Below are 23,184 nucleotides of genomic sequence, written 5' to 3'. Positions count from 1 at the left end.
ATTTTTTATTTTGAGATAGAGTCTCACTAATCTGCTTAGGACCTTGCTAAATTGCTGAGGCTGGTTTTGAACTTGCAATCCTCCTGCCTCAGCCTCTCCAGCCAGTGGGATTACAGATGTCTGCCACAGTTCCTGGCTCCATTATACTATTGAGGGCTATTTCAGTGACTTCCATTTTGGGAATATTCTGAGTTACATTCACTGCATTTGATAGACAAAAGTGGGGAAATTCCCAGGGACAAATGGCTGGGTCATAGGTAGGCATATGTTCAGCTCTAGGAGAATGGCATTGTAGTTTTTATAAGGCAACAATTAGCACGTCACATTCATTCTTTGGAAAACTGACTTACGAACAGCAAGAAATAATAGTGAAAACTCAAGCCTGAAGTCAAAGAACATTTGCTTCATGTTACAAACCAAAATGAGACCCTTTATGACCAGTGGCATAGTAATGCCCCATTGATGACAACATTTTTGCTTTTATTGGACCTTTTATATAACTTGCAAATACTAAGAGTTGCCAACTATTTGAAATATTTCAAATTAGTGGCATGGCTCTGCTGTTTTGTAAATTATTTAAGCCAAACTTGTAAGATGTATTTGACAGTTCATGCACATTATTATCATTTAAATTTTCTTGTTAGCCCTTAATATAAATGTAAATCAAAAGAGAAAAACTAGGACTGGGGTTCTGGCTCAGTGGTAGAGTGCTTGTCTCACATGTGTGGGACACTCCGTTTGATCCTCAGCACCACATAAGTAAATAAAATAAAGGTATTGTGCCCTCTACAACTAAAAAACAAACAAACAAACAAACAAAAAAACTTTAAAAAAGAGAAAAACTAGTTTAAATCTATAAAGTGGATCGACATACCAACTTAACCATTCTAACTGGAAAGCATCTCGTGCACCTTAATAACCAAGCCAGTGTCTTCTTTTTATTTTGTTGTTGTTTGGGGTTTTTGTTTTTCTTGGCACAGGGGATTGAACCCAAAAGCGTTCTGCCATTGAGCTCTGTCCCCAGCCCTTTTTATTTTGAGCCAGGGTCTAAGTCTCTGAGGCTGGCGTCTTGACATTGGAACTGTAGGTGCTATTTGTTCGCATGCAACGGGGAAGCGTGGACTCTCAGAAAACACGAATGCCCTGGCCTCGGGGCTCAGAGGCCCCAAACCCTCGTTTTCGCCTGCGGGATCCGCCCTTCGCCACTAGAGGGCGCCATAGGAGAGATCATGCGGCTCTGGGAAGCGCTGCCGCGAGGCGCGGTGCGGCCACTGGTCGCCTTTATCCCTCGCAGAGGTGCCTTCGCTCAATTCCCACCGCCGCCCGTGCACGTGGTCTGAGAGCACCCATTTTGCAGATGTGCACGCCACGGAGGAGGCAGAACTAGGATTTCATTCTAGATCTCTTCCCCCTCCCAACCAGCCCCAACCCTGGGGCTGGGGATTGAACCCCGGGGCCTCACCCATACTAGGCCAGAACTTAGGCTACGCTAAAACCCTGGCCCCTTTACATTTTTTTAAATTTTGAGACAAGGTCTCATTAAGTGGCTGAGGCTGGCCTTGAATTTGCAATCCTCCTGCCTCAGCCTCCTGGGATTGCCGGTGTGCCATTCCTAGATGTCTTTGATTCCACAACCTGAGGAAACCTCTAGCTATGGTTGTGTGAGTGTGTGTTGGGGGAGGGCTGCTTTTCTCCCACTAAACCCCTTCAATGTGCCCCCCTCCTTTCTTTTGACACACTCCTCTCACTCATCATCCTCTCCTCAGCCACGGCCTCTATAATTGGCCTCCTAAGCATGCCTTCCACCTCTCCCACTATAGCCTCCATCGCCCTGCCTTGGTCTGGCTCTGTCATCCTCCCCTGCCTGCCAGGATAGGAGCTGGGGGTCCCTGGGTCCTTGCCTGGGTCTCCACCTGGGCTCCTGACAGAAGTGAAGCCACCTGCCCAAGTTCACACCGAGGAGAGGTGGCAGTTCTGAGATTCAGGATTCTCGGGTGGCCCTGACAAGAAGCTGGTTCAGGGTCCCAAGAAAACCCATTTCCTGGGATATCAGGGTGTGTCCCCAGCCCCCCAACCTTCCCTCCTCCCCTACTGCAGCCTGGGAACCAGCGGCCATGGGCACACCACCCTGTCCAGGTGGCCGGATATCAGCTCAATCTAGAATGTCAGGTGTATAAATCACTTGCATGGCGGGAGCTCATAAAATCTGTCTCTCATCCTGGTCTGCCCTCTGGGTTCTTGTCCCCTCCTCCAGAACTCTCCTCCATTCTTTGGAGACTGGCCCCAAGGAGGGGCCTGAGCATATATAGGGAGCTGCTGTGGGTGGGGCTGACCAGAGAGGCTTTGGGCAGAGAAGGTGAGGTGGGGACCCTGGGAGTCTGGACTGGGCAGGGGGAGCCGGGAGGGGTGAGGTCCAGGAGGGCCAGTGCTGAGTTCTAGCCAGTGACTGCCCTCCTGAACCGAGGCTTTCTCTGCTGCCAAAGGGCTCACTGCCGGGGTTGTGGGGGCTGGGCACATGGGTACCAGCCTGTGCCCCTGCAGAGAGCAGGGCATCCTCTGGTAGCCCTGAGCCTCTGGGTGTGGGATGGAGATGGGGAGTCCTGCTCCCTCCCTCCCCTCCTGGCCTCATCTCTGCCCATGTCATGCAGGACTATGGCTTCTGCAGCAGCAGACGGGGAGAAGGGATCTCCGGTTGTGGTGGGGCTGTTGGTCGTAGGCAACATCATTATTCTGGTGAGCCATGCCGCAGTGCTGGGAAGCCAAGTGGGTGTGTGTGTGGGGGGACCCTGAGCCTGGGGTGGGGGCCCAGGACTCTCCAGTTGACCTGTGTTTAGTCTCAAGTCACAGCAACCTGGTCCAAACCCAGCTCTGCCTCTCCCTAGCTACGTGACCTCAAGGGAGCAACCTGACTTCTCTGTTCCTCCTCCTCCTTATCGACAGATTGTGTCTTGGTTGTATGTATGGATTACTGTTGTAGAGATGAGTCCATGTACAGCCCTCGACTCAGAGAAAAAAGCACTCAGCAAACGCTAGCTACCATGATCAAGTGACTGCTCGGCACAAGAGGCCCACCAAAATGAATAATGTCTATTTTTTTTTTCTTTTTTGGTGCTGGGGATGGGACCTAGGGCTTCAGGCATGCTAGGCAAGCGCTCTAGCACAGAGCTACACCCCAAACCATAATAATGGCTTTTCATTGACATTGTCTTTAAATATACCTGCTTGCTCCAGAGCCAGACAGCCTGGGTTCAGATCCCAGCTCTGCCACTTTCTGGTTGTGAGACCCAGGTCCAGTGATAGAACTTCTCTGGACCTCAGTTTTCTCATCAGTAAAGTGGAGAGGAAACAGGAATGCCGTGAGGATAGCATGAGTTCTTGAATTCTTGTGCTTAGAATAGAGCTGGGCACACAGGGTCACTATTTGCATGACCAGAACAACCATAGGACACTACAGCTGGTGACAGTGGCGCTTATCACACGTAAAGTATAGCTGCACAAGGCCTGGGACACAGCAGAGTGTTGCGTTTTTAGGGACCTGGCCATGAATTCCCCTCCCCAGGAATAACAGCACTGCTGAGGGAAGGCAGCGTGGGCTGGCATCTTGTCTGTGCCAGTCATGTGCTCTGGGCTTCGCATGTGACATCTTTTACCTTTGAAGCAACTGGCAGCTGGGATGTGGGGGCTGGGGGGGCTGGCTAGGCCCTCCCTCCTCTCCTGGCCTCCACCCAGTCTCATCCCTGCTCACGGGGGACCAGGGCTTTGCCACTCTTAGCGTGTACCCACTTGACCCAGAGGGCAGCTGGGCCGCCAGCCCTGGGCAGACCTTCCTCACCAGCCGCCCTGTCCAGCTGTCAGGCCTGGCTCTGTTTGCTGAGACCGTATGGGTGACAGCTGACCAGTACCGGGTGTACCCACTGATGGGCGTCTCGGGCAAGGATGACGTCTTCGCTGGGGCCTGGATTGCCATCTTCTGCGGCTTCTCCTTCTTCGTGGTGGCCAGTTTGGGTGTGGGAGCAGCACTCTGCCGCCGGCGGTCCATGATCCTCACGGTAAGGCCGCAGGAGTGGGGTGGGGCGGGGGCAGATGGCGTGCTGAGTTATCACAACCGCCACCACCGCGGCCCCTACGGGGACTCTTCCTGGTGCCTCATTCAGAGTTGCTCAGGTGTTAGTTGTCCTGTCCCCCAGCCCAGGCTCCCTGTGACCCCCACTGTGGGAAGAAAACAGAGGAGCTGGACAGCAGGGTGGCCGTAGCAGCAGGGCTAGGATCGGAACCCCAACGTAATGAGCCACCCCTCGAGCCAGGCGCTAAATGACTCAGATGGATTAGATCATTCATTCCTCAAGCTCCACACGAGACACTGTCATCCTTGTTGTCACCGTTATGGTCGTCATCACTGTGACCCTACTTGACAGAAATAGAAGCTGTGGCTCAGAGAGGTGAAGTCACTTACGCAGGCTCACAAAAGCTCTGGAGCAGGCAGGGGAGTGAGCCAGGGAGCATTTAGAGGGAGAGCATTCCAAGTGAGGAACAGCATGAGCAAAGGCCTGAGGCCAGAGCGGGCTGGGGGACAGGGGTCCTGGGGCCATGGCCAAGGAGGGAGGAAGCCCGGGAGCCAGTGGGCAGACAGGCAGAGGGACAGGGGTGGGGGTGGGGCGTGAGAAGGTGCCCAATCGGCTGGGCCTCGTGGGACTGTGGTTTTATCCTGAGTAAAATGGACTCCTCATCTTCCTCCTCCTTCCTCCTCCCCTCCCTCCCTTTCTTTCATCTTTTTTTCTTATCCTATATTTAATTTTCTAGCATAACAATTTAACCCACGTCCTAAAAGTCCACCAAACCAGTTAAAAAATACATATGTGTCTGCGTCTGGCTCCCCTTCAGTTTGTTATTAACTAAAACAGAATTGGAAAAAAAAATTTATTTGGGGAAATTTCAAACAGAGAGAGGGAATGGCCTCTGGAGCCCCGTGAACCCCTCACCTGTTTCCCCAAGAGCAACAGGCGCCGCACTGTCTCCCCCACCCGCCCTCCACCTGGCCACATTTCTTCTTCCTGGGGTATTTTGAAGCACTTTCTAGACGCAGAGTCTCTTACCTGTAAATACTTGAGTGCACATTTCTCTATGCGATCAGGACACTGTCTGAAAGCAGAAGGGCGTGTTACGTGATATCGTCCCATTTCTCAGCAATGGAGCTGGTACATCAGCACCCAAGGTCCCATTGCCTTAAGGGTGAGGGCTGAGGGCAGGAGGAGAATTTTCATGAAACACCAACTGTTGGGATCCACCCCCTTTATGACATTGGTACACACTGCACAGTTGACCCTAATTCCTTCCTACCTTGCACTACCCAGTCTATGCTTAAATAAATGTCCCTGGTTGTCTTTATAATATACTTTTATTTATTTGTTTGTTTATTTATTTGTTTTTGTACCATGGATTGAATTGATGGGTGCTTAACCACAGAACCACATCTCCAGCCCTTTTTATTTTTAAGTGTTTTTTATAAATTTAATTTAATGGGGGGAATGTTTCCAGGGATTGGACTCAGGGACACTCAACCACTGAACCACATCCCCAGCCCTGTTTTGTATTTAGAGACAGGGTCTCACTGAGTTGCTCAGCGCCTCACCTTTGCTGAGGCTGGCTTTGAACTCGTGATCCTCCTGCCTCAGCCTCCAGAGCCTCTGGGATTACAGGTGTGCACCACAGCACTCGGCTTGCTTCTTTCTTTCTTTCTTTCTTTCTTTCTTTCTTTTCTTTTCTTTCTTCCTTCTCCTATTAGACATTTATCTTACTTATTCCAAGCCAGTAATTAACTTTGGGGAATACATTGTACATTTATACTCATTCATTTCCCTCACTATTTCATTGTAAAATATTTTAAATGTGCAGAAAAGCTGAAGGACTTGCACAGTAAGCTCCCACCCGCCCATCACTGATGTGGCCATTGACACTGGTTTTTAGAAATCCTGTTTCCTCCCCCTCCCCGTCTGCAGTGCTGGGGACAGAACAGGGTCTCACACAATGCCACTGAGCTACCCCACAGCCCCCCAAAGCCCTTTCTACCCAAGGACCGGTCCCTCAAGAGCCGTGGCCCGGCGGCCAGGCTGCGGGGCTGACTGTGCCCCTGGTCTCCGCAGTACCTGGTGCTCATGCTGGTCGTCTACATCTTCGAGTGCGCCTCCTGCATCACCTCCTACACCCACCGCGACTACGTGAGCCGCCCCGGACGGGCAGCGGGTCGGGAGGGTGGAGGGCGCCCTGACCCCACCCAGCCCCGCTGGCTCCCGCTCTCCCGTGTCCCCCGCAGATGGTGTCCAACCCGTCCCTCATCACCAAGCAGATGCTCACCTTCTACAGCGCAGACTCCGACCAGGGCCAGGAGCTGACCCGCCTTTGGGATCGCATCATGATTGAGGTGGGCCAGGTGGTCCCCGAGTGGGCCTGGCCTCTGTGGACAGGGCTCCCGTCATGTCCACGGGTAGATGAATGGGTGCTTCAGAGACATCCATTCCCGGGGTCACTACCAGGGGACGGCTTTGCCCTTCCAGAGAGTACACAGGTCCAGAAAGGGAATGTCCCTTGGCCAGGCTGGTAAGTGGCAGAGCTGGGATTTGAACCTGGCAGCCTAAATCCATATTGTCTCCATAGCGATGATGATGATGATAACAATGAGAACAGTCATTAATTGAGCACTAACTTTGGAGTTTTTAAAATTTTTTAAATTTGCTCTAATTAGTTATACATGACAGAATGCATTTTGACACATTGTACACAAATGGAGCACAACTTCTCATTCCTCTGGCTGTGCTTGGTGCAGAGTCACACCAGTATTGTCATCATACATGTATACAGGGTAATAATGTCCATTTCATTCCACCGTCCTTCCCATCCCCACACCCCTCCCCTCCCTTCCTCCCACTCCTCTCTGCACAACTCAAATTTCCTTCATTCTTTCTTACTCAACCCCCAATTATGGATCAGCATTGTCTTATTAGAGAAAACATCTGGCCTTTTTTTTTTTTTTGGAGGGGGTTGGCTTATTTCACTTAGCATGATATTCTCTAGCTCCATTTACCTGAAAATGCCATAATTTTATTCTTCTTTATAACTGAGTAATATTCCACTGTGTATACGTACCACATTTTCTTTATCCAGTTATCTGCTGAACTGCATCTTGCTTGTTTTCATAGTTTAGCTATTGGGAATTGAGCTGCTATAGACATTGCTGTGGCTGCATCCCAGTATTATGCTGATTTTAAGTCCTTTGGGTACAAACTGAGGAGTAGGATAGCTGGGTCAAATGGTGAGTCCATTCCAAGTTTTCTGAGGAATCTCCATACTGTTTTCATAATGGTTGCACCAATTTGAAGTCCCACTAGCAGTGTATGAGTGTGCCTTTTCCCCACATCCTCACCAACACTTATTATTGCCTGTATTCTTGATAAATGCCATTCTGACTGGAGTGAGATGAAGTCTTAGAGAAGTTTTGATTTGCATTTTTCTAATTGCTAGAGATGATGAACATTTTTTCATATGTTTGTTGATCGATTGTATTTCTTCTGTCTCTTCAGTACCTTAGCACATTTATTTATTGGGTTTTGTTTTTTGTGGGGGGGGGGTTTGTGTTAAATTTTTTTGAGTTTTTTTTTAAGATTTTTTTAAAAGATGGACACAATATCTTTATTTTATTTTATTTTTAACATGGTGCTGAGGCTCAAACCCAGTACCTCACAAGTGCGAGGCAAGCGCCCTACCACTGAGCTATAACCCCAGCCCCTTGAGTTCTTTATATATATATCCTAGAGAATGGTGCTCTATCTGAGGTGTGTGTGGTAGAGATTTTCTCCCATTCTGTAGGCTCTTTCTTCATGTTATTGGTTATTTCCTTTGCTGAGAAGAAGCTTTTTAGTTTGAATCCATCCCATGCATTGGTTTTTGATTTTACTTCTTGCACTTTACGAGTCTTGTTCAGGAAGTCAGGTTCTAAGCTGACACGGTGAAGATTTGGGCCTGCATTTTCTTTTGTTAGGCTCAGGGTCTCTGTGCTAGTGCCTAAGTCTTTGATCCACTTTGAGTTGATTTTGTGCAGGGTGAGAGAGATGGGTTTATTTTCATTCTACTGCATGTGCATTTCCAGTTCTCCCAGCACCGTTTGTTGGACAGGCTATCCTTTCTCCAGCGTATGTTTTTGGTGCCTTTGCCTGGTATGAGGTTACCGTATTTATGTGGGTTTGTCTGTGTCTTCTATTCTGTACCACCGGTCTACATGCCTATTCTGGTGCCAATGCCATGCTGTTTGGGTTACTATTTGAGCCCTAACTTTTGTTTAGCACTGTCCAAGGCACCCGGAGCCTCACACATGTTAGGCAAGTGCTCTGCCACTGAGCTCCAACCCCAGCCCTCAGAACACTCGGATGGCTCATTCAATCCTCATAACTGCTGGGAACAGGAGATGAGCTTTTTCACAAGGAGGAAACTGAGGCAAGAGATTGAAGGATTTGCCATTTGAATGAGGTTACACAATGGGTCAGTCATAGAACTGGAAGGAGTCGACCCCAGGCCACCAGATGCTGGAAGCCACATTCGTAAATAAATCCAGATGCTCTTGCAGGAGAAGAGGAAGAAATGAGGTCCTAAGGGAAATTGAGGTCCTAACTCAGCCCCCATCCTGGCCAGGAGTTGAACCATGTTTGACGGCTGCCCAGGCCTGTTTTTTCTTCATTCAGGGGCCATAAATTGCTCATCCCTTGAGACCAGGAAAAAAACAGAAATCTGCCTTTTGGTGTCAATTTGTCAGCATAGTTGTTGACAAAAGGATTTAAAATAAATCATGAATTTGTGTTTGATCCAAATCTCCCATCAGTCTCCTGGCTCTGGAACAAATACCCGTGATCCTTACACACACACACACACACACACACACACACACGCACACACACACTTTGATCCCCAAGACACAGTCAAGTTGAGTCCCACTGAGGCAAAGGCCAAGCTTGCCTCTCCCTGCTGTGTGACCTCAGGCAAGTGGTTGTCCTCTCTGAGTCCCAGTCTGCCTCATCCCCAATTTTCTCTCCAGCAAGAATGCTGTGGCACATCTGGCCCCATGGACTGGGTGAACTACACATCAGCCTTCAGGGCGGCCACTCCAGAGGTGGTGTTCCCCTGGCCTCCGTTGTGCTGCCGCCGGACAGGAAACTTCATCCCCCTCAACGAAGATGGCTGCCGCTTAGGACATGTAGACTACCTGTTCACCAAGGTATGTCCCTTCCCTTTGCTGTACCTGTCTCACCATCCTTTTCTGGTCTCTGCTCCCTCCCACCACTCCCCTTCTGTACCAGGAATAGAATCCAGAGGCACTCCACCACTGAGCTACCCGCCCAGCCCTTTTTATCTTATTTGAGATGGGGGGACTGGCTAAGTTGCTTGGGTTGGCCTTGAACTTGTGATCCTCCTGAGTTGCTGGGATTAGAGGTGAGAACCCTGGAGCCTGGCAGCCTCTCTGCTTCTTATTCTCTTTCTTTCCCACAATCTGTTCTCCTCCCCTCTCTGGCTTCCTCTTTCTCTCCTCTCTCCCTCGTTGTCCCAACTCTCTCTGCAAATCATCAGGAAGCACACGGGATCGGTCTGACTCAGACCTGGCACCTGCAACTTGTCTCAGGTGGTCCAGAAATGAGAGTAACGACAAGAACCGCAGCCCGACATCAGTAACGACCCACATTTCCCAAGCTTTTCCTTTGTACAAAACAATCTTCCAAGGGCTCTCAGACTTATTTAATCCTCACGACAACCTTAGGAGGTAAAGGTTACAACTACCCCATTTTAAGGATGATAAAACGGAGAGGTCAGTCACTAGTGAGCTGGGAATGGATTTCAGGCAGTCGGGAACCAATGAGGTGCTTTAACTACCTCAAGACCAGGACAGAGACGGTAGACTAAAAAGAGAACTGGTCCCACTGACTGCTTTTGGCTGCCTGGGACCTTACAATGGCATGTTCTGGATCAGGGACTGGGGAGCCCAGGTGCCAGCCATTACCAGGGCCAGAACAGGACAGCCATTTCTCAAGCCCCAGCTCCCCGCAGAGCACTTACAGGCACCACGTGGTGAGATTCTGTGGCTGCTCTCCAGAATGCCACTTCACAGATGGGAAAACCGAGGCTCCATGGGCCAGAATAATATGCAGGCCCTACCATGGAAAAATGGCAGAGTTGGCCCCCCACTTGGCCAGCTCTGACTCCAGGGCATACACCCCGAGCCTTTGTTCTTGGCTGCTGCCAGGCTGGGGCGGGGATCTACATGAAGGTGACGCTGGTGTGGCGCTCTGGCCCCACTCAGCCCCATCTCTAAATGGGCAGGTGTCAGAACCACACTAAACCTAAGGATGGAATTTCAAACTCTTGGGACCTGTGGGCAGCATGAGAAGTGGGGATCATACAAGTGCCTTGGGCTGGCACTTCAGGGCCACCATCAGGGGGGTACTTTTTGCACAGGATCTGGGTTCAAAGTCCCCTCCCTGTTCCCCCAAACCTCCCTGGAAGGTAGATACCACCCTGATCCTGTGGCCCAGGTGGGGACACCAAGACTCAGGGACAGAAGTGACTTCTCCAAGGGTGCACAATGGCTGTCCTTCAGCTGCCAGCCCCCTGGGGGCACCTTGTCAAGTCCCTCTGTCCCCCCCTGCCCAGGGCTGCTTCGAGCACATTGGCCACGCCATCGACAGCTACACCTGGGGCATCTCGTGGTTCGGCTTTGCCATCCTGATGTGGACGGTGAGCGGCGGGAGCCCACGGGCTGGGGGGACGGGGTGTCCGCGGGGCACCCCCCACCTCACTGCCTCCCCACCAGCTCCCTGTGATGCTGATAGCCATGTACTTCTACACGACGCTCTGAGGAACAAGGAGAGGCCACCCGCGCACCTCGGTGTCCCCACCCTGCTGCTCCCGCCTCCTCCAGCTGGGGCCTCCACGGCCACCTGGCCCCTCCACGGCCACCTGGCCCCTCCCCTCTTCCAATCCCAAGATTCTTTTCCAGGTTTCTAAGCCCTGCTGGCCCTAGGAGTGTCCTCCAAACCTCTGGGTTTGTGTGCCTGTGCCCTTTGCCCTTGGCCTCACATCACCAGGCTGATTCCTGACCCATCTTTAGGTGTCAACTTAAAGGTCCCGTCCTCGGGGACTTCCCTGACCACGCCCACCTGCTGTTATTTCATTATCTGTTGAAGCTCTGGTAGACTAGGATTGCCATCAGGGGAGGGACAAGTTTTATGATGATCACTTTACTGTCCCCATCATTACCCAGTTCAGGACTGAGCATGGGCCAGATTTTCAATAAATGCTGATGGATGGATGGATTGAATGGCTTCATTTTCTTTTGGAGTGAGGGTGAACCAACAAGAGCTTTTCTGATAGAGGTGGCAGAAATCCAACTCGCACCGACTGAAGCATAAAGTGGAATTTATTGGTTCATGACAAAGGCTTCAGGCATGTCTGGATCCAGGAGCTCAATCAAGGGTTCTAGAAGATCTGCTGTGTTCTCAGAGAGGATTTCTCGCAACGCTAGATTTTTATCTTTATAGCTAAGCAACACAGGATTGAGGAAGGGCCTCTCTCCAAATAGCCTTAGCCAAAGTCAGGACTTAAATCTCACTGTCTTGGTTGAGGTATTGGCTCATCCTGTAGCTGGGGAAGGAAAGGCACTGCATAGATAATGCTGCTAAGGATGTATCCAAGATGGTGATAGGGAGGGGATGTGTTTATCACAAGACTGTTGAGATATACAAGTGATAGCATATTTCTCCTAGGAATTATAGCTTCCAGCAATTCTCTAAAGGTTCCATGACAGAATCTCAGTATCTTTTTATTGTTGTTGTTGTTACCAGGGATTGAACTCAAAAGCACTCAACCATTGAGCCACATCCCCAGCCTTATTTTGTATTTTATTTAGAGACAGGGTCTCACTGAGTTGCTTAGTGCCTTGCCATTGCTGAGGCTGGCTTTGAACTCCCAATCCTCCTGCCTCAACCTCTGGGATTACAGCTGCTGGGATTACAGGCGTGCACCACCACATCGGCTTCAGTATCTTTTGTTGTCTCTGAATCAGCCCCATACTTTGGCTGTTACGCAGCAACTACAATCTTGCAGAAGGGCCTGGTTTCCTTTCCTATCAAATGAGGTTTCCCTGGGTCCTCATTTTCTCCACTGGTCTGCAGATGGTCTATAATTTTTTTAAAAAAAATATGTACCTTAAAAATTGTAATGACCAAAAAGGTCATTATTTATTAGGGTGAAAAATCAAAAACAACCTACCATCCATCATCAGAGAATGGTTTATATAGCTCATTTTCTTAGACTGGAATTCTCTACGGCTGTCAAAAAGAAGGCAGCTCTTTATGAGTTGATATAAAAAAAAGTCATAATGGCATAAATAATTAGAAGACACATATAAGGAAGTTTGTTGTAGTAATGTAAGTAACCATTAGTAGGGGACTGGTTAGCTATGCTATGTCCATTTCTAAAATACCACATATAGTACAAAATAATGAATGAGAACTTTGTGTTTTAGCATGGAAAAATACTCTTGAGAAATACAGAGTAAAAGCTGGGCACAGCTGTAATCCCAGCAACTCAGGAGGCTGAGGCAGGAGGATCGCAAATTTGAGCCTCAGCAGCTCAGTGAGATCCTATCTCAAAATAAAAAATAAAAGGACTGTGGATGTAGTTCAGTGGTAAAGTGACCCAGAGCTCAATCCCCAGTAGCAACAACAACAAAAAAGAAAATACAGAGTAGAAAAAAAATTGGAAATTATATACATTACTTTTATTCTTGTAGATACATATGTAGGACTGGTCCAGCAGAACTTAAGCCTTTCTCTTTGTTTTTATTAAAAAAAATTTGACATAAAATTGTACACGTTTATGGGGTACCATGTGATATTTTTTTAAGAGAGAGAGAGAGACTTTTTAATATTTATTTTTTTACAGTTTTTCAGCGGACACAACATCTTTGTTGGTATATGGTGCTGAGGATGGAACCCGGGTGGCACGCATGATAGGCGAGCACGCTACCGCTTGAGCCACATCCCCAGCCCCCATGTGATATTTTGATACATATACATGGTGTGATGCTTAAATCAGGGTAAACATAACCATCTCCTCAGATGTTTGTTTGTTTGTTTGTTTGTTTTTGCAGTACCTGGGATTGAGCCTAGGGGTGTTCTACCACTGAGCAATATCCAGACCTTTAAAATATATATATATTTTTATGTGGTGCTGAGAATCAAACCCAGTGCCTCACAAACTAGGTAAGCACTCTACCACTGAGCCATGACCAGCCCTCCAGATCGATTTATTTTATTGTGAGACAAGGTCCTTGCTAAGTTGCCCATGATGGCCTTGAATTTGTGATCCTTCTGCCTCAGCCTCCCAAATCTCTGGGATTACAGGTGTGCCACCATGCCCAGATTATCATTTTTTATAGCAAAAACATTAAAAAATTATTTCCTTCTAGCTTTTGGAAATATATAGAATATTATTGTCATCTCTAGTCACCCGATTGTGAATAGCACATCAGAACTCCCTGCTCCTCTCTAACTATAACTTAGTATGCATTGACCTTTTTAAAGAAATGGTTTGATGTTTTCAAAATAATGTTTAAGAGAATGGCATTTTCAAAAGCTTTTATGTACATTTTATGGAATCATGTCTTTGTTTTTGGGGTTTTTTTTCTTTGTTCCATGCTGGGGATTGAACTCAGGACCTTGTACATGCTAGGTAAGCACTCTACTACTGAGCCACATCTCCAGCCCTGGAATTATGCTTTAAATATTGCTTTACAACTTTTGTCTTTACCTAACCACATATTTTATATATATATATATATATATATATATATATATATATATATATATATATATATATATATATATGATTTTTTTTTTGGTGATGCTGGGATTGAACCCAGAACCTTGTGCATGAGCTATATCCCCAGCCCCCAACCTAACCATATATTATTAAGTCAGTGAATATGAATCTACTTTCTTTTTTGGCAATACTGGAGGTTGAACCCAGAGCCTCATGCATGCTATGTAGGCACTTTATCATTGAACAATATTCCCAGTTCTGAATCTACTTTTTAAAAACACTGTTGCAATGTATTCCAGAGTATAGATGGTGTCCCAGTGGAGCATTGAGCTAAAGTGGTTTTGTTCTTGTACTAAGAATACATACATACCTATTTCCCTTGAGAGACTCCTTTGAGGAGTAAAGTGGAGACGGGGCTGAGAGGAATATAAAGCTTATAATGTTTGAAACAATTTTTATAAAGATCATTTATTATTCTTTAGAAACAAAAATAAGGGGATTTCTAAAATACCAAATAACACGCCACTTTACTTTTTAAACTAGAATTTTAAAACACGACCTAGATGTGATACACACAGTATATTTTTAACACTTGAGTCCCTCTAGGCTGGGTGTGGTGGCGCATGCCTATAATCCCAGTGGCTCAGGAGGATGGCAAGTTCAAAGCCAGCCTCAGCAATTTAGCAAGGCCCTAAGCAAGTTAGGGAGATCCTGTCTCAAACTAAAATATACAAGGGGCTGGGGATGTGGCTCAGTGGTTAAGTGCCCCTGGGTTCAATCCCCAGGACAAAAAAAAAAAAAAAAAAAAAAAAATTCCTCAGGGTTAACTGGCCTAACTGGCTTTTCTTCAGTCTCTGGAATGAAACTTGTCCCCAGTCCCTGAGTACATATTTGTCCAGCTCATAAACAAGTTGAAGAAATGAGGGGATTCTATCTTAACCTGCTTTTAAAGTCAGGTGTCTTCCTGAGCAAGGTTACAGTGACAGTCTGCGGCTGGGATTCTCTGAAGCAAAGAGGCAGCACTGGGTTCTCAGGGGCCCCAACACCCTCTCTGAGCCTCCATGTGCCCCTCTATATAATGAGTGTGACAGTCCCTGGCTCTCGGCAGAAAGCCTCATCCTAAAGAGCTCAAGAAATGGTCAACCTTTTTTATTACGAATCAGGGATTTTCTCCACCCTTTGTTACCAGAAAAAAAAAAAATTCATAAAGAAACTGCCTGATGGGACCACAACTATTTCTGGTTAACCCCAGTTTCAAATGTTTAGGGTTCCTCCACCCATCCTCACCTTTCAGAAGCTGAATCATTGAAGTGACTTGAATATTTGCATTTAGGAAAGTAAAGTCACACTTGAAATTCAAAGTGCTTTCACTGAAAAAATGTCCACCCCCTAGGGTAAGCTTATTTTGAATTAATATGAAATATTTGGCAGAAAAAATTTAAAGAATATTTATGAAGTTATTAGAAATCAGTATTATAAAATTCGGTTTTCCCTTAAAAGTCACCCTGAAAATCAGTGTTTGATGGCATGGCAAATACCAGAGAAACTGGAAACTAAAAATTTATGTGATTAAAAACCCATGTTCGGGGCTGGGATTGTGGCTCAGTGGTAGAGCGCTCGCCTAGCACAGGCAGGACCCGGGTTCAATCCTCAGCACTACATTAAAATAATAATAATAATAATAATAAAGGCATTGTGTTGAAAAAAAAAACCCATATGCATGTTGGGACTAAAATTAAACACACACACATACACACACACAAAATCTCCATAAGGTTAACATTGATTATAAAGGAAAAGGGGTCTTTTAAGGAATTCTTATTTCATTTCTTGGGTATTTGGGTATTTTCCAAATAGTTTATGATAACTGCTTTTGTCTTCCAACAGAAGTCAAGAATTAAATATCAATAAAAATGCCACTGCTAGACAGGACATGAAAACGGGGGAAGAGTTATTCTGCTAAACACATCCGTCTTTCCCTGAGCAGTTAAGACAGGCCAGATCTTGCCAGATGGGAGGATCTTGGGGTGGAGCTGGCCTCCAGGTGGTCAGGTAGGCAGGCCTCCATCTCTGCCCCAGGTCTGCCCCTATCTCCCATCTGGCCAAATACCTGCAGAGCGTGGCTCCACCAGCCTAGCAGCTGGCAGGACAAGTTTGTCTGCCCTGACCCCCTCCCTGGGAGGCCAGTGCCTGTGGGTGAGAGGGGAGCAGAAAGGTAAGAGCCAGGATCACATGAGGGAGAGTCAGCCCCTCCGTGGTGATTCCTACTGCACCCCTGCATGACCGCAGGCCTCCTTGACTTCCAACCATCCACAATTCCTCAGCTCCCGCAGCACAAGATCTCGCTCCTACCTGGCACTGAGTGACCCGTGTAGCTTGGTTTCTATCCTCCTCCTCAGGCATCTCTCTCTTCTCTCCCTCTCTCTCTCTCTCTCTCTCTCTCTCTCTCTCTCTCTCTCTCTCTCTCTCTCCTGATCCACTGAGACAAACTCTCTTTCACCATCTGAGATCAAAGACTGGGAAGAATAAACAATAATGTTCTGTAGTAATCAAGCAGGAAATGCATCTCTGACAGTATTCATTTTTGCTTACTCTCTTCCCGTGAGGGCAAGTTGGTGTTTTGTTTTTGACTTAAAGTAAAACCTCTCTGACCCAAGCAGTTCTGTCTCTGGAATCTACCATATATGTGCACTCAGGAGTGGGTGCACAGACCTATTTACTTACAAGTATGACTAAAGAGCAATAACTGGGGAGGAGAAGGGGGAGGATCATGAACTGAAATTGAATTCCATGCATTTATGAGTTTGTTGGAATGAACCCAGCCACGATCTATAACTATAAAACAAGCAATCACTGGGCCAGGCCCAGTGGTGTACTCCTATAATCCCAGGAACTCAGGAGGTTGAGGTGGAAGATTATAAGTTCAAGGCCAGCCTCAGCAATTTAGCCAAACTCAAAAAATAAAAAGGGCTGGAATGTAATCAGTGGTAGAGTGAGCCTAGGTTTAGTATCCAGTACTGAAAAAAAAAAATTCTGAATTAAAAACAATAATTGGGCTGGGGAATGTAGCTCAGAGTTAGAACATTTGCCTAGCATGTGCCAGGCCCTGGGTTCCATCCCCAGTACTAAAGAAAAAGAGAGAGAGAGAGAGGGAGAAAGAAAGAACAAACTGAGAAACTATTTCAATCACATTAATGAGAAAGGAAACTTGTTAAATAATTATTTCCTTTCATACCATAGAACACTATGCAGCTAAGTTTAAAAGGAACCACATTGGGGTTGGGGATATGGCTCAAGCGCTAGCGCGCTCGCCTGGCATGCATGTGGCCAGGGTTCGATCCTCACACCATGTACAAAAAAAAAAAACAAAGATGTTGTGTCTGCTGAAACTAAAAAAAAAAGTAAATATTAAAAATTTTAAAAATAAATAAATAAATAAAAGGAACCACATTTACATCTGCTGATATGAAATCATCTGCAAGGTACATTGTTCAATGAGAAAAATGCAAAGTACAAAAATTAATGCTAAGTTCAGTGTTATCCTCAATTGGATCCTGGAAGAGAGGAAAAAAAGACTTAGCAAAAAAAAAGTTCAATTTAAATAAAGTGTGGCATTTGGTTAATAATATCATAATATCTCATTGCTGTTAATCTTAGTGTTAATAAACGTGCCTTGTTATGCAATATATTAGCATTAGGGGTACCTGAATGAAGCTATAACTGGGTGAAGTATATACAAGAGCTCTTATTATCTTTGGTAACCTAAACATTCAAGAGCTTGTATTATCTTTGCAACTTTTCTGTAAATCAAAATTTCTTCCAAAGTTTATTTTTATTTATTTATTTAAAAATATTTTTAGTTGTAGATGGACACAATGTCTTTATTTGCTTATTTATGTGGTGCTGAGACTTTAACCCAGTGTTTCACACGTGCCGGGCAAGTGTTCTACCACCGAGCCACAATCCCAGCCCCCAAAGTTTATTTTTTAAAAGCCGAAGGTATATTTCTGATTTTATAACTCCACAAGAGAGAGAGGGGGAAGGAAAGTTTTGTGATGTATAACCTCTCTTAATATAGTTTTATCTTTATGATGATTAGTTTTCCTTAATTTCCAGAATGATTACCTAGTTTGACAAAATGGTGACCATTCTTTAAAATATGTTTTTAGTTGTCCATGTAGTGCTAAGGATCAAACCCAGTGCCTCACACATGCTAGGCAAGCGCTCTACCACTGAGCCACAACTCCAGCCCCCAAATGCTGACTATTTTAAAAATAATTTACACTTACATTTGTATTGTGACTTTTTCAAAGGATCCACTGCCCTTATTTGAAACTTTTCTATACTGGTACACTACAATTACACTTAACAATGGGATTCATTGTGCCATAGTTGTGCATGCACATAATTCGACAATCTCATTCCCGAGAACCTTCCTTTTCCCTTCCCTATCTGCTATTCTATTGGTCTCTCTTCTATTGTGTTATTGTTCATTTGATTAGTGCATCATATATCTATATACACACACACATATATAGTCACAGAAATTAAAATATGTGGGTATATATATGCATATATATGTATATATTTATATAAGGACATAACATAATCTGGTAGGTTTCATTCCCCAGTACATCTTTATTTGAAACCTTTTATCTGATGACATGATTTTAGAATGTCTTTGAAAGGAAAGTTAGGAACCGGGAGATGGGCCAGTGAGAAACGAAAGATGGAGACCAGGCAGAGATACACAGGATCAAGTTGTGGAAAAAATGGATTTTTGATTGTATTCCCCTTAGAACCACTAGGCTAAGAGTCTGAGTTAGAGACAGAGCAGAGAGCAGGGAACCGGCTTTCCAGAAGGATAGGAAGCTGGAGGCAGAAATATTTCTCTGGAAAATACGGCCAGTGACCCGCAGTTGCCCCAGTAGGTGGCCTTGCAGGTAAGAATTTTGAGTGAGATCTGGGAGAGCCCAGAGGGGGTCAACCTCCTTAAAGGGAAAATTTTACATTTTTAGGTAAGGTTTTTGAGAATGGTGGTGTAACTCATGACCATTTAAGAGCAATATTATTGTGAGAAGTGAACTTTGCAGATGTGAGAGAGCTTATCTAATGCAGAGAGGTCACTAATAAGCTTGAGCTATTAAAGTGAGGTCCGTGTCCTAGGTGGTAAAATTGTGAATATCCTTGAACTCAGGGGCACCCTGACATTGAGCTAAATCCCAGGACTTTTTTTTTTTTTTTTTTTTTTAACAGGGTCTCCTTAAGTTGCTGAGGATGGCTTTGATTTCGCAATGCTCCTGCCTCAGTCTCCTGAGTCGCAGGCTTCGGCCCAGCGCCGGGGTCCCAGCCTCAGTCCTTCATTGTGACATCCATTGCTGGCCAGTCTTGTGCATCCAGGGCTCTTCTAGGATCTGGGAACCCGTCGGGGAACAAATTAGACTTCAGACTGTCCCTTTATACCGCTGACCTTCTGGGGACAGGGGGTCACAGGTAAAATCAATAAGAGAAACAGACGTGTCCGAGGAGAGTAGATGCCTAGAAGGAAAAGAGAAAAATAAAAAACAAAACCGAAGCCAGCCAGGAAAGGAGGCGGGTGGTTTCTGCACCACATGCACATCCCAGCAGTGCGGTGTCCCTGGTGTCCCCGTGGGTCGGTCCCTGTCGTCCCTGTTGGAACCAGTTCTCTCCCAACACCGTGCGGGGGGGGGGGGGGGGGCCTGGAAAGTTCTGAGCGACCATTCCCGGCCGCAGACCTGACCTACCCTCAGGACCCTGGCAGTCCCATCCTCCGGTCCGGCCCGCGAGCGGTGACCCAGCTGTCGGTGACCCTGAGACTAGGGACGGGGGTCACATGGGGGGGGCGCAGAAATGACCTCTACTCCCTCCCTCAGCCAAACTTCCTCCAGACGGCGGGGTGACAAATGACTGAGAAAGCACTGAAGGATTTCAGTGTTGGCCATTGACGTCGCCCTTGTTTTTATTGATATTGGAGGCCCCTGCGCCCCCTGAGCGAGTTACCCACTTCTTCCTTCCAGTTCCACTTGTCGTGTTCGGCCTTGCCAGTAGAGGTCGCCGGAGGGACGCTGCTGGAGCCAGGGCTTCCTGATTCTCATTTTGTTCTCATTCCCACTGGGCCGTGTGACTAGTAAGTGGCTGTTAGTTCTTCACATTGCAAATGATGGCCATTTTGAGCCCAGCTGGTGGCGCGCCACTTACCCAAGTAAGATATCTATCTATTAAAACTTGAAGTAGCTTGACGCGGTGGCGCAGGCCAGTAATCCCAGCAACTCGGGAGGCTGAGAGAGGAGGTTGGCCACGTCTGAGGCCAGCCTCAGCAAGTTAGAGATACCCTCAGCGATTTCGTGAAAACTTGTCTCAAATTTTAAAAAAATAATATATATAATATAATATAAAGACTGGGGAATGTAGCTCAGTGGTAAAGTGCCCTTCAGTTCAATCCCCAGTATCAAGAAAACAAAAACAAAATCCTCATGAATAGTATCCTTATTTCTTACTGAATTGACAGCTTTCTCAGCTTCTCTCCACATGGAAACAGAAAGATGAAAAACAGAATGCAGAGGGACAAAAAAAAGGCCTTTTTGAGGGGCCATTCCCAGCCTTGCTGAAAAAAAAATCAATCAAAAGAAGATACCAACAGTTCAGGAGGCTGAGGCAGGAGGATTGGGAGTTCAAAGCTAGCCTCAACAAAAGCAAGGAGCTAAGCGACTCATTGAGTTGAGGTCATTGAGACCCTATCTCAAAATACAAAAAATAGGGCTGGAGATATGGCTCAGTGGTCGAGTGCCCCTGGGTTCAATCCCCAGTATCACCCCCACCAAAAAAAAAAAAAATCCAGATATTAAAGTTTGTTTCATAAAAACTTATTCTGAAATTTGAGGAAACAAATCTGGAAACAGAAAACAAAATGTTCAATTTTCAAGGTCTATACCTAGTCATGGATAGTGATATTTTTTGCCTAAAAATGATTCCAGTCCAGGTTTATCAGGTAGCTTTTGTTAAGAACCCCAAAACACAGTGCCCTAAAATAATGTTTTCCCCCTCTGACTCTATTAGACTTGTCACCAGGAGGTGTCCTCAGAGGACCAACAGGGTTCTTGGTGTTCGTGAAAGAAAAGAATTTCAGCACATTCCAGTTAGAGACATAGACGTTTAATAGGAAGGAGATACATATTTAAGGGAGAATGTGGGCAATCTCAAGAGAGACTCATTTTGTGAGTTCCCAGCTCTTCTGGAAACTTGCTGGATGCAGGAATGTGGGAATGACCATCTCAAGCTGACTTCTACTGGTCTGGCCACTCAGGATGCTTAGGCTGATGTGGTCTTCATTATCTGATCAGTAGATAGCCCTGGAAAGTCCCCAAGTTATAGGTTCCTCAAGATAGTGTATCTCTTTGATGGATTGATTGGATGTTTAACAGAGCACAGGTAGATGACAGACTTCCCAGGAATGTGGAAGTAACAGGCCCAGAAGGGAGATAGGGCTTAGTGGGTAACAAGCATGCAGAACTATGGTTTGAATCCTATTTTTTTTGTCCTTTGTCTTCTAGCGTGTCTCTTATTTCTTCTATCCTACCTAAGGACCATTCGGGCTGAGTTCAGCTGGGCAGTTCTGTTGGTCTCACCTGGGCTCCTTCCTTCAGCTGCAGTCTGCTAGTGGAGAGTCTGGGGCTGGCTGGGCTAGAGCACCCTCCCATGTGTGGCATTTGGGGCTTGTTGGCAGTGGTGTATGTAGCTGGGACAATGGCTCTCTCTAGGCCATGTGTCTACTGCAGGCTGGTCCTGGCTTATTCACATGGTGCAGAGTTCCCAAGAGCAGCTAAAGAGGACACAAGTCCCAACGTGCACAAGCAATTATCAAGGCTCTGTTTTTGTCACATTTGTTGTCTCATATATCAAAGCAAGCCCAGAGTTGGTGTGGGAGGTGGTTACCCAAAGGTATACAGCATGGAGGAGAATCATGGAGGCCATTTTCATAATCTACCACACAGGGTAGATGAAAAGATAGCCCACACAGTCTCCAGCAGAGGTAATCAAATGCCTCCACTTGAGTATTCCATTGTTAGGATTTCCTCAAATAGAGGAGTTCCCTGGAAGAAGTCAGATGGCAAAGAGTGCCAACAGTAGCCAGTCCTTGGGCCATTTCTCCAGTAAGCAGAATTATCCTGTGAATAGGTGCTTTTTCAACATTTCAGATATTACAGGAGGTTGAAAAGATAAGGCTCTAACTCATGTTGAAATTCCTGTTTCAAAACCCAAGTAGGAAATCTATTAAAGATATGAAGATACCCTTAGATGTCTGTTAGATACCCTGGCACTGAAATAGAAATACAGTAGAAAAGGTAAATTTAAGGTAAATTGAAGGGAAATAAAAGGTAAATTTAAGAAAATGATCTTTCTGGAGTAACACTCTAGTCCTGTTGGAAATATAATAAAAAGAATGTCCCTAGCATTCAAATCCCTCCTGTCAAAAAAAAAAAAAAAAAAAACAAACAACAAAAAAGACCAAAAAAAAAAATAGAACAAAATGTAAGATCAAATTGAAATATATGTCCCATCTCACAGTCCTTTTAACACTATACTGGAAGTCCTGCTAATGCAATAAGACAAGAAAAGGATATAAAAGGTATATAGATTGGGAAAGAATAAATAGGACTATCTTTATTCACAGATGACAGCAACAATAGTAACCATCATAGAACTAATAAAAGATTATAGCAAGAATACAGTATTCAAGATTAATAAACAAAAGATCAAACTGTAAGTCCAAGAACTGCATCTCTTGATTACATCACTGTCTGATGCCAAGTGAGTTACCATTAAGAGTCACAGATAATCTAGAAATAACAGAGCAGTGACCGATAATTTTTTTTATAATCATGATATACAAATGCCATTCCCAACTAGACTTTCCTGTACCTCTTCAAGAAAATGATTCCAATCAAGTTCAAAACAGAATGAGTTTATGCTACATTTCTGTCATGGCATTCAGTAAGGAGTGGTGTAAATAGTCATTGTGACACATATCATATAATACCAAGAAATTTTGTGGAGAAGCAGCCCTATTTGAATCCCAGATAATTACCAATGGGATGCTTATCATATAAATCCTCAGGTAGAGTGAGTGATAAAATCCCAAATATAACCACCTTCTTTTTCTCCTTTTCTTTCTCCTTTTTTCTTTCCAGTACTGAAGATTCAACCCAGTGGTACTTTACCACTGAACTATATCCCCAGCCCTTTTCATTTTGTATTTTTTAACAGGATCTCAGTAAGTCTGGCCTCTTGAGTAGCTGGTATTATAGA

At 45.7% G+C, this 23,184-nt stretch overlaps 1 protein-coding gene across 1 annotated transcript; it reads left to right on the top strand.

Moving 5' to 3' along the window:
• Positions 1 to 2,250: 2,250 nt before the first annotated feature.
• On the top strand, positions 2,251 to 11,348 carry Upk1a (uroplakin 1A). Its single transcript, XM_078033210.1, has 8 exons — positions 2,251 to 2,356; positions 2,649 to 2,733; positions 3,849 to 4,049; positions 6,141 to 6,215; positions 6,311 to 6,418; positions 9,080 to 9,259; positions 10,687 to 10,770; positions 10,847 to 11,348. The coding sequence occupies exons 2-8, from the start codon at positions 2,653 to 2,655 to the stop codon at positions 10,889 to 10,891; spliced, it is 774 nt and encodes a 257-aa protein (XP_077889336.1). The 5' UTR covers positions 2,251 to 2,356; positions 2,649 to 2,652; the 3' UTR covers positions 10,892 to 11,348.
• Positions 11,349 to 23,184: the final 11,836 nt, after the last annotated feature.

Source organism: Ictidomys tridecemlineatus, chromosome 15, assembly GCF_052094955.1.
Source record: "Ictidomys tridecemlineatus isolate mIctTri1 chromosome 15, mIctTri1.hap1, whole genome shotgun sequence".
Lineage (NCBI taxonomy): Eukaryota > Metazoa > Chordata > Mammalia > Rodentia > Sciuridae > Ictidomys > Ictidomys tridecemlineatus.
Note: the sequence above shows the minus strand (reverse complement) of the source record. Positions and strands in the feature narration are given on the sequence as shown.

Coding starts and splice junctions, on each gene's coding strand:
- Upk1a (XM_078033210.1), top strand. CDS start 2,653: ATGGCTTCTGCAGCAGCAGACGGGGAGAAGGGATCTCCGGTTGTGGTG. Junction 4,050..6,140: donor GGCGGTCCATGATCCTCACG/GTAAGGCCGCAG, acceptor TGGTCTCCGCAG/TACCTGGTGCTCATGCTGGT. Junction 9,260..10,686: donor TAGACTACCTGTTCACCAAG/GTATGTCCCTTC, acceptor CCCCCTGCCCAG/GGCTGCTTCGAGCACATTGG.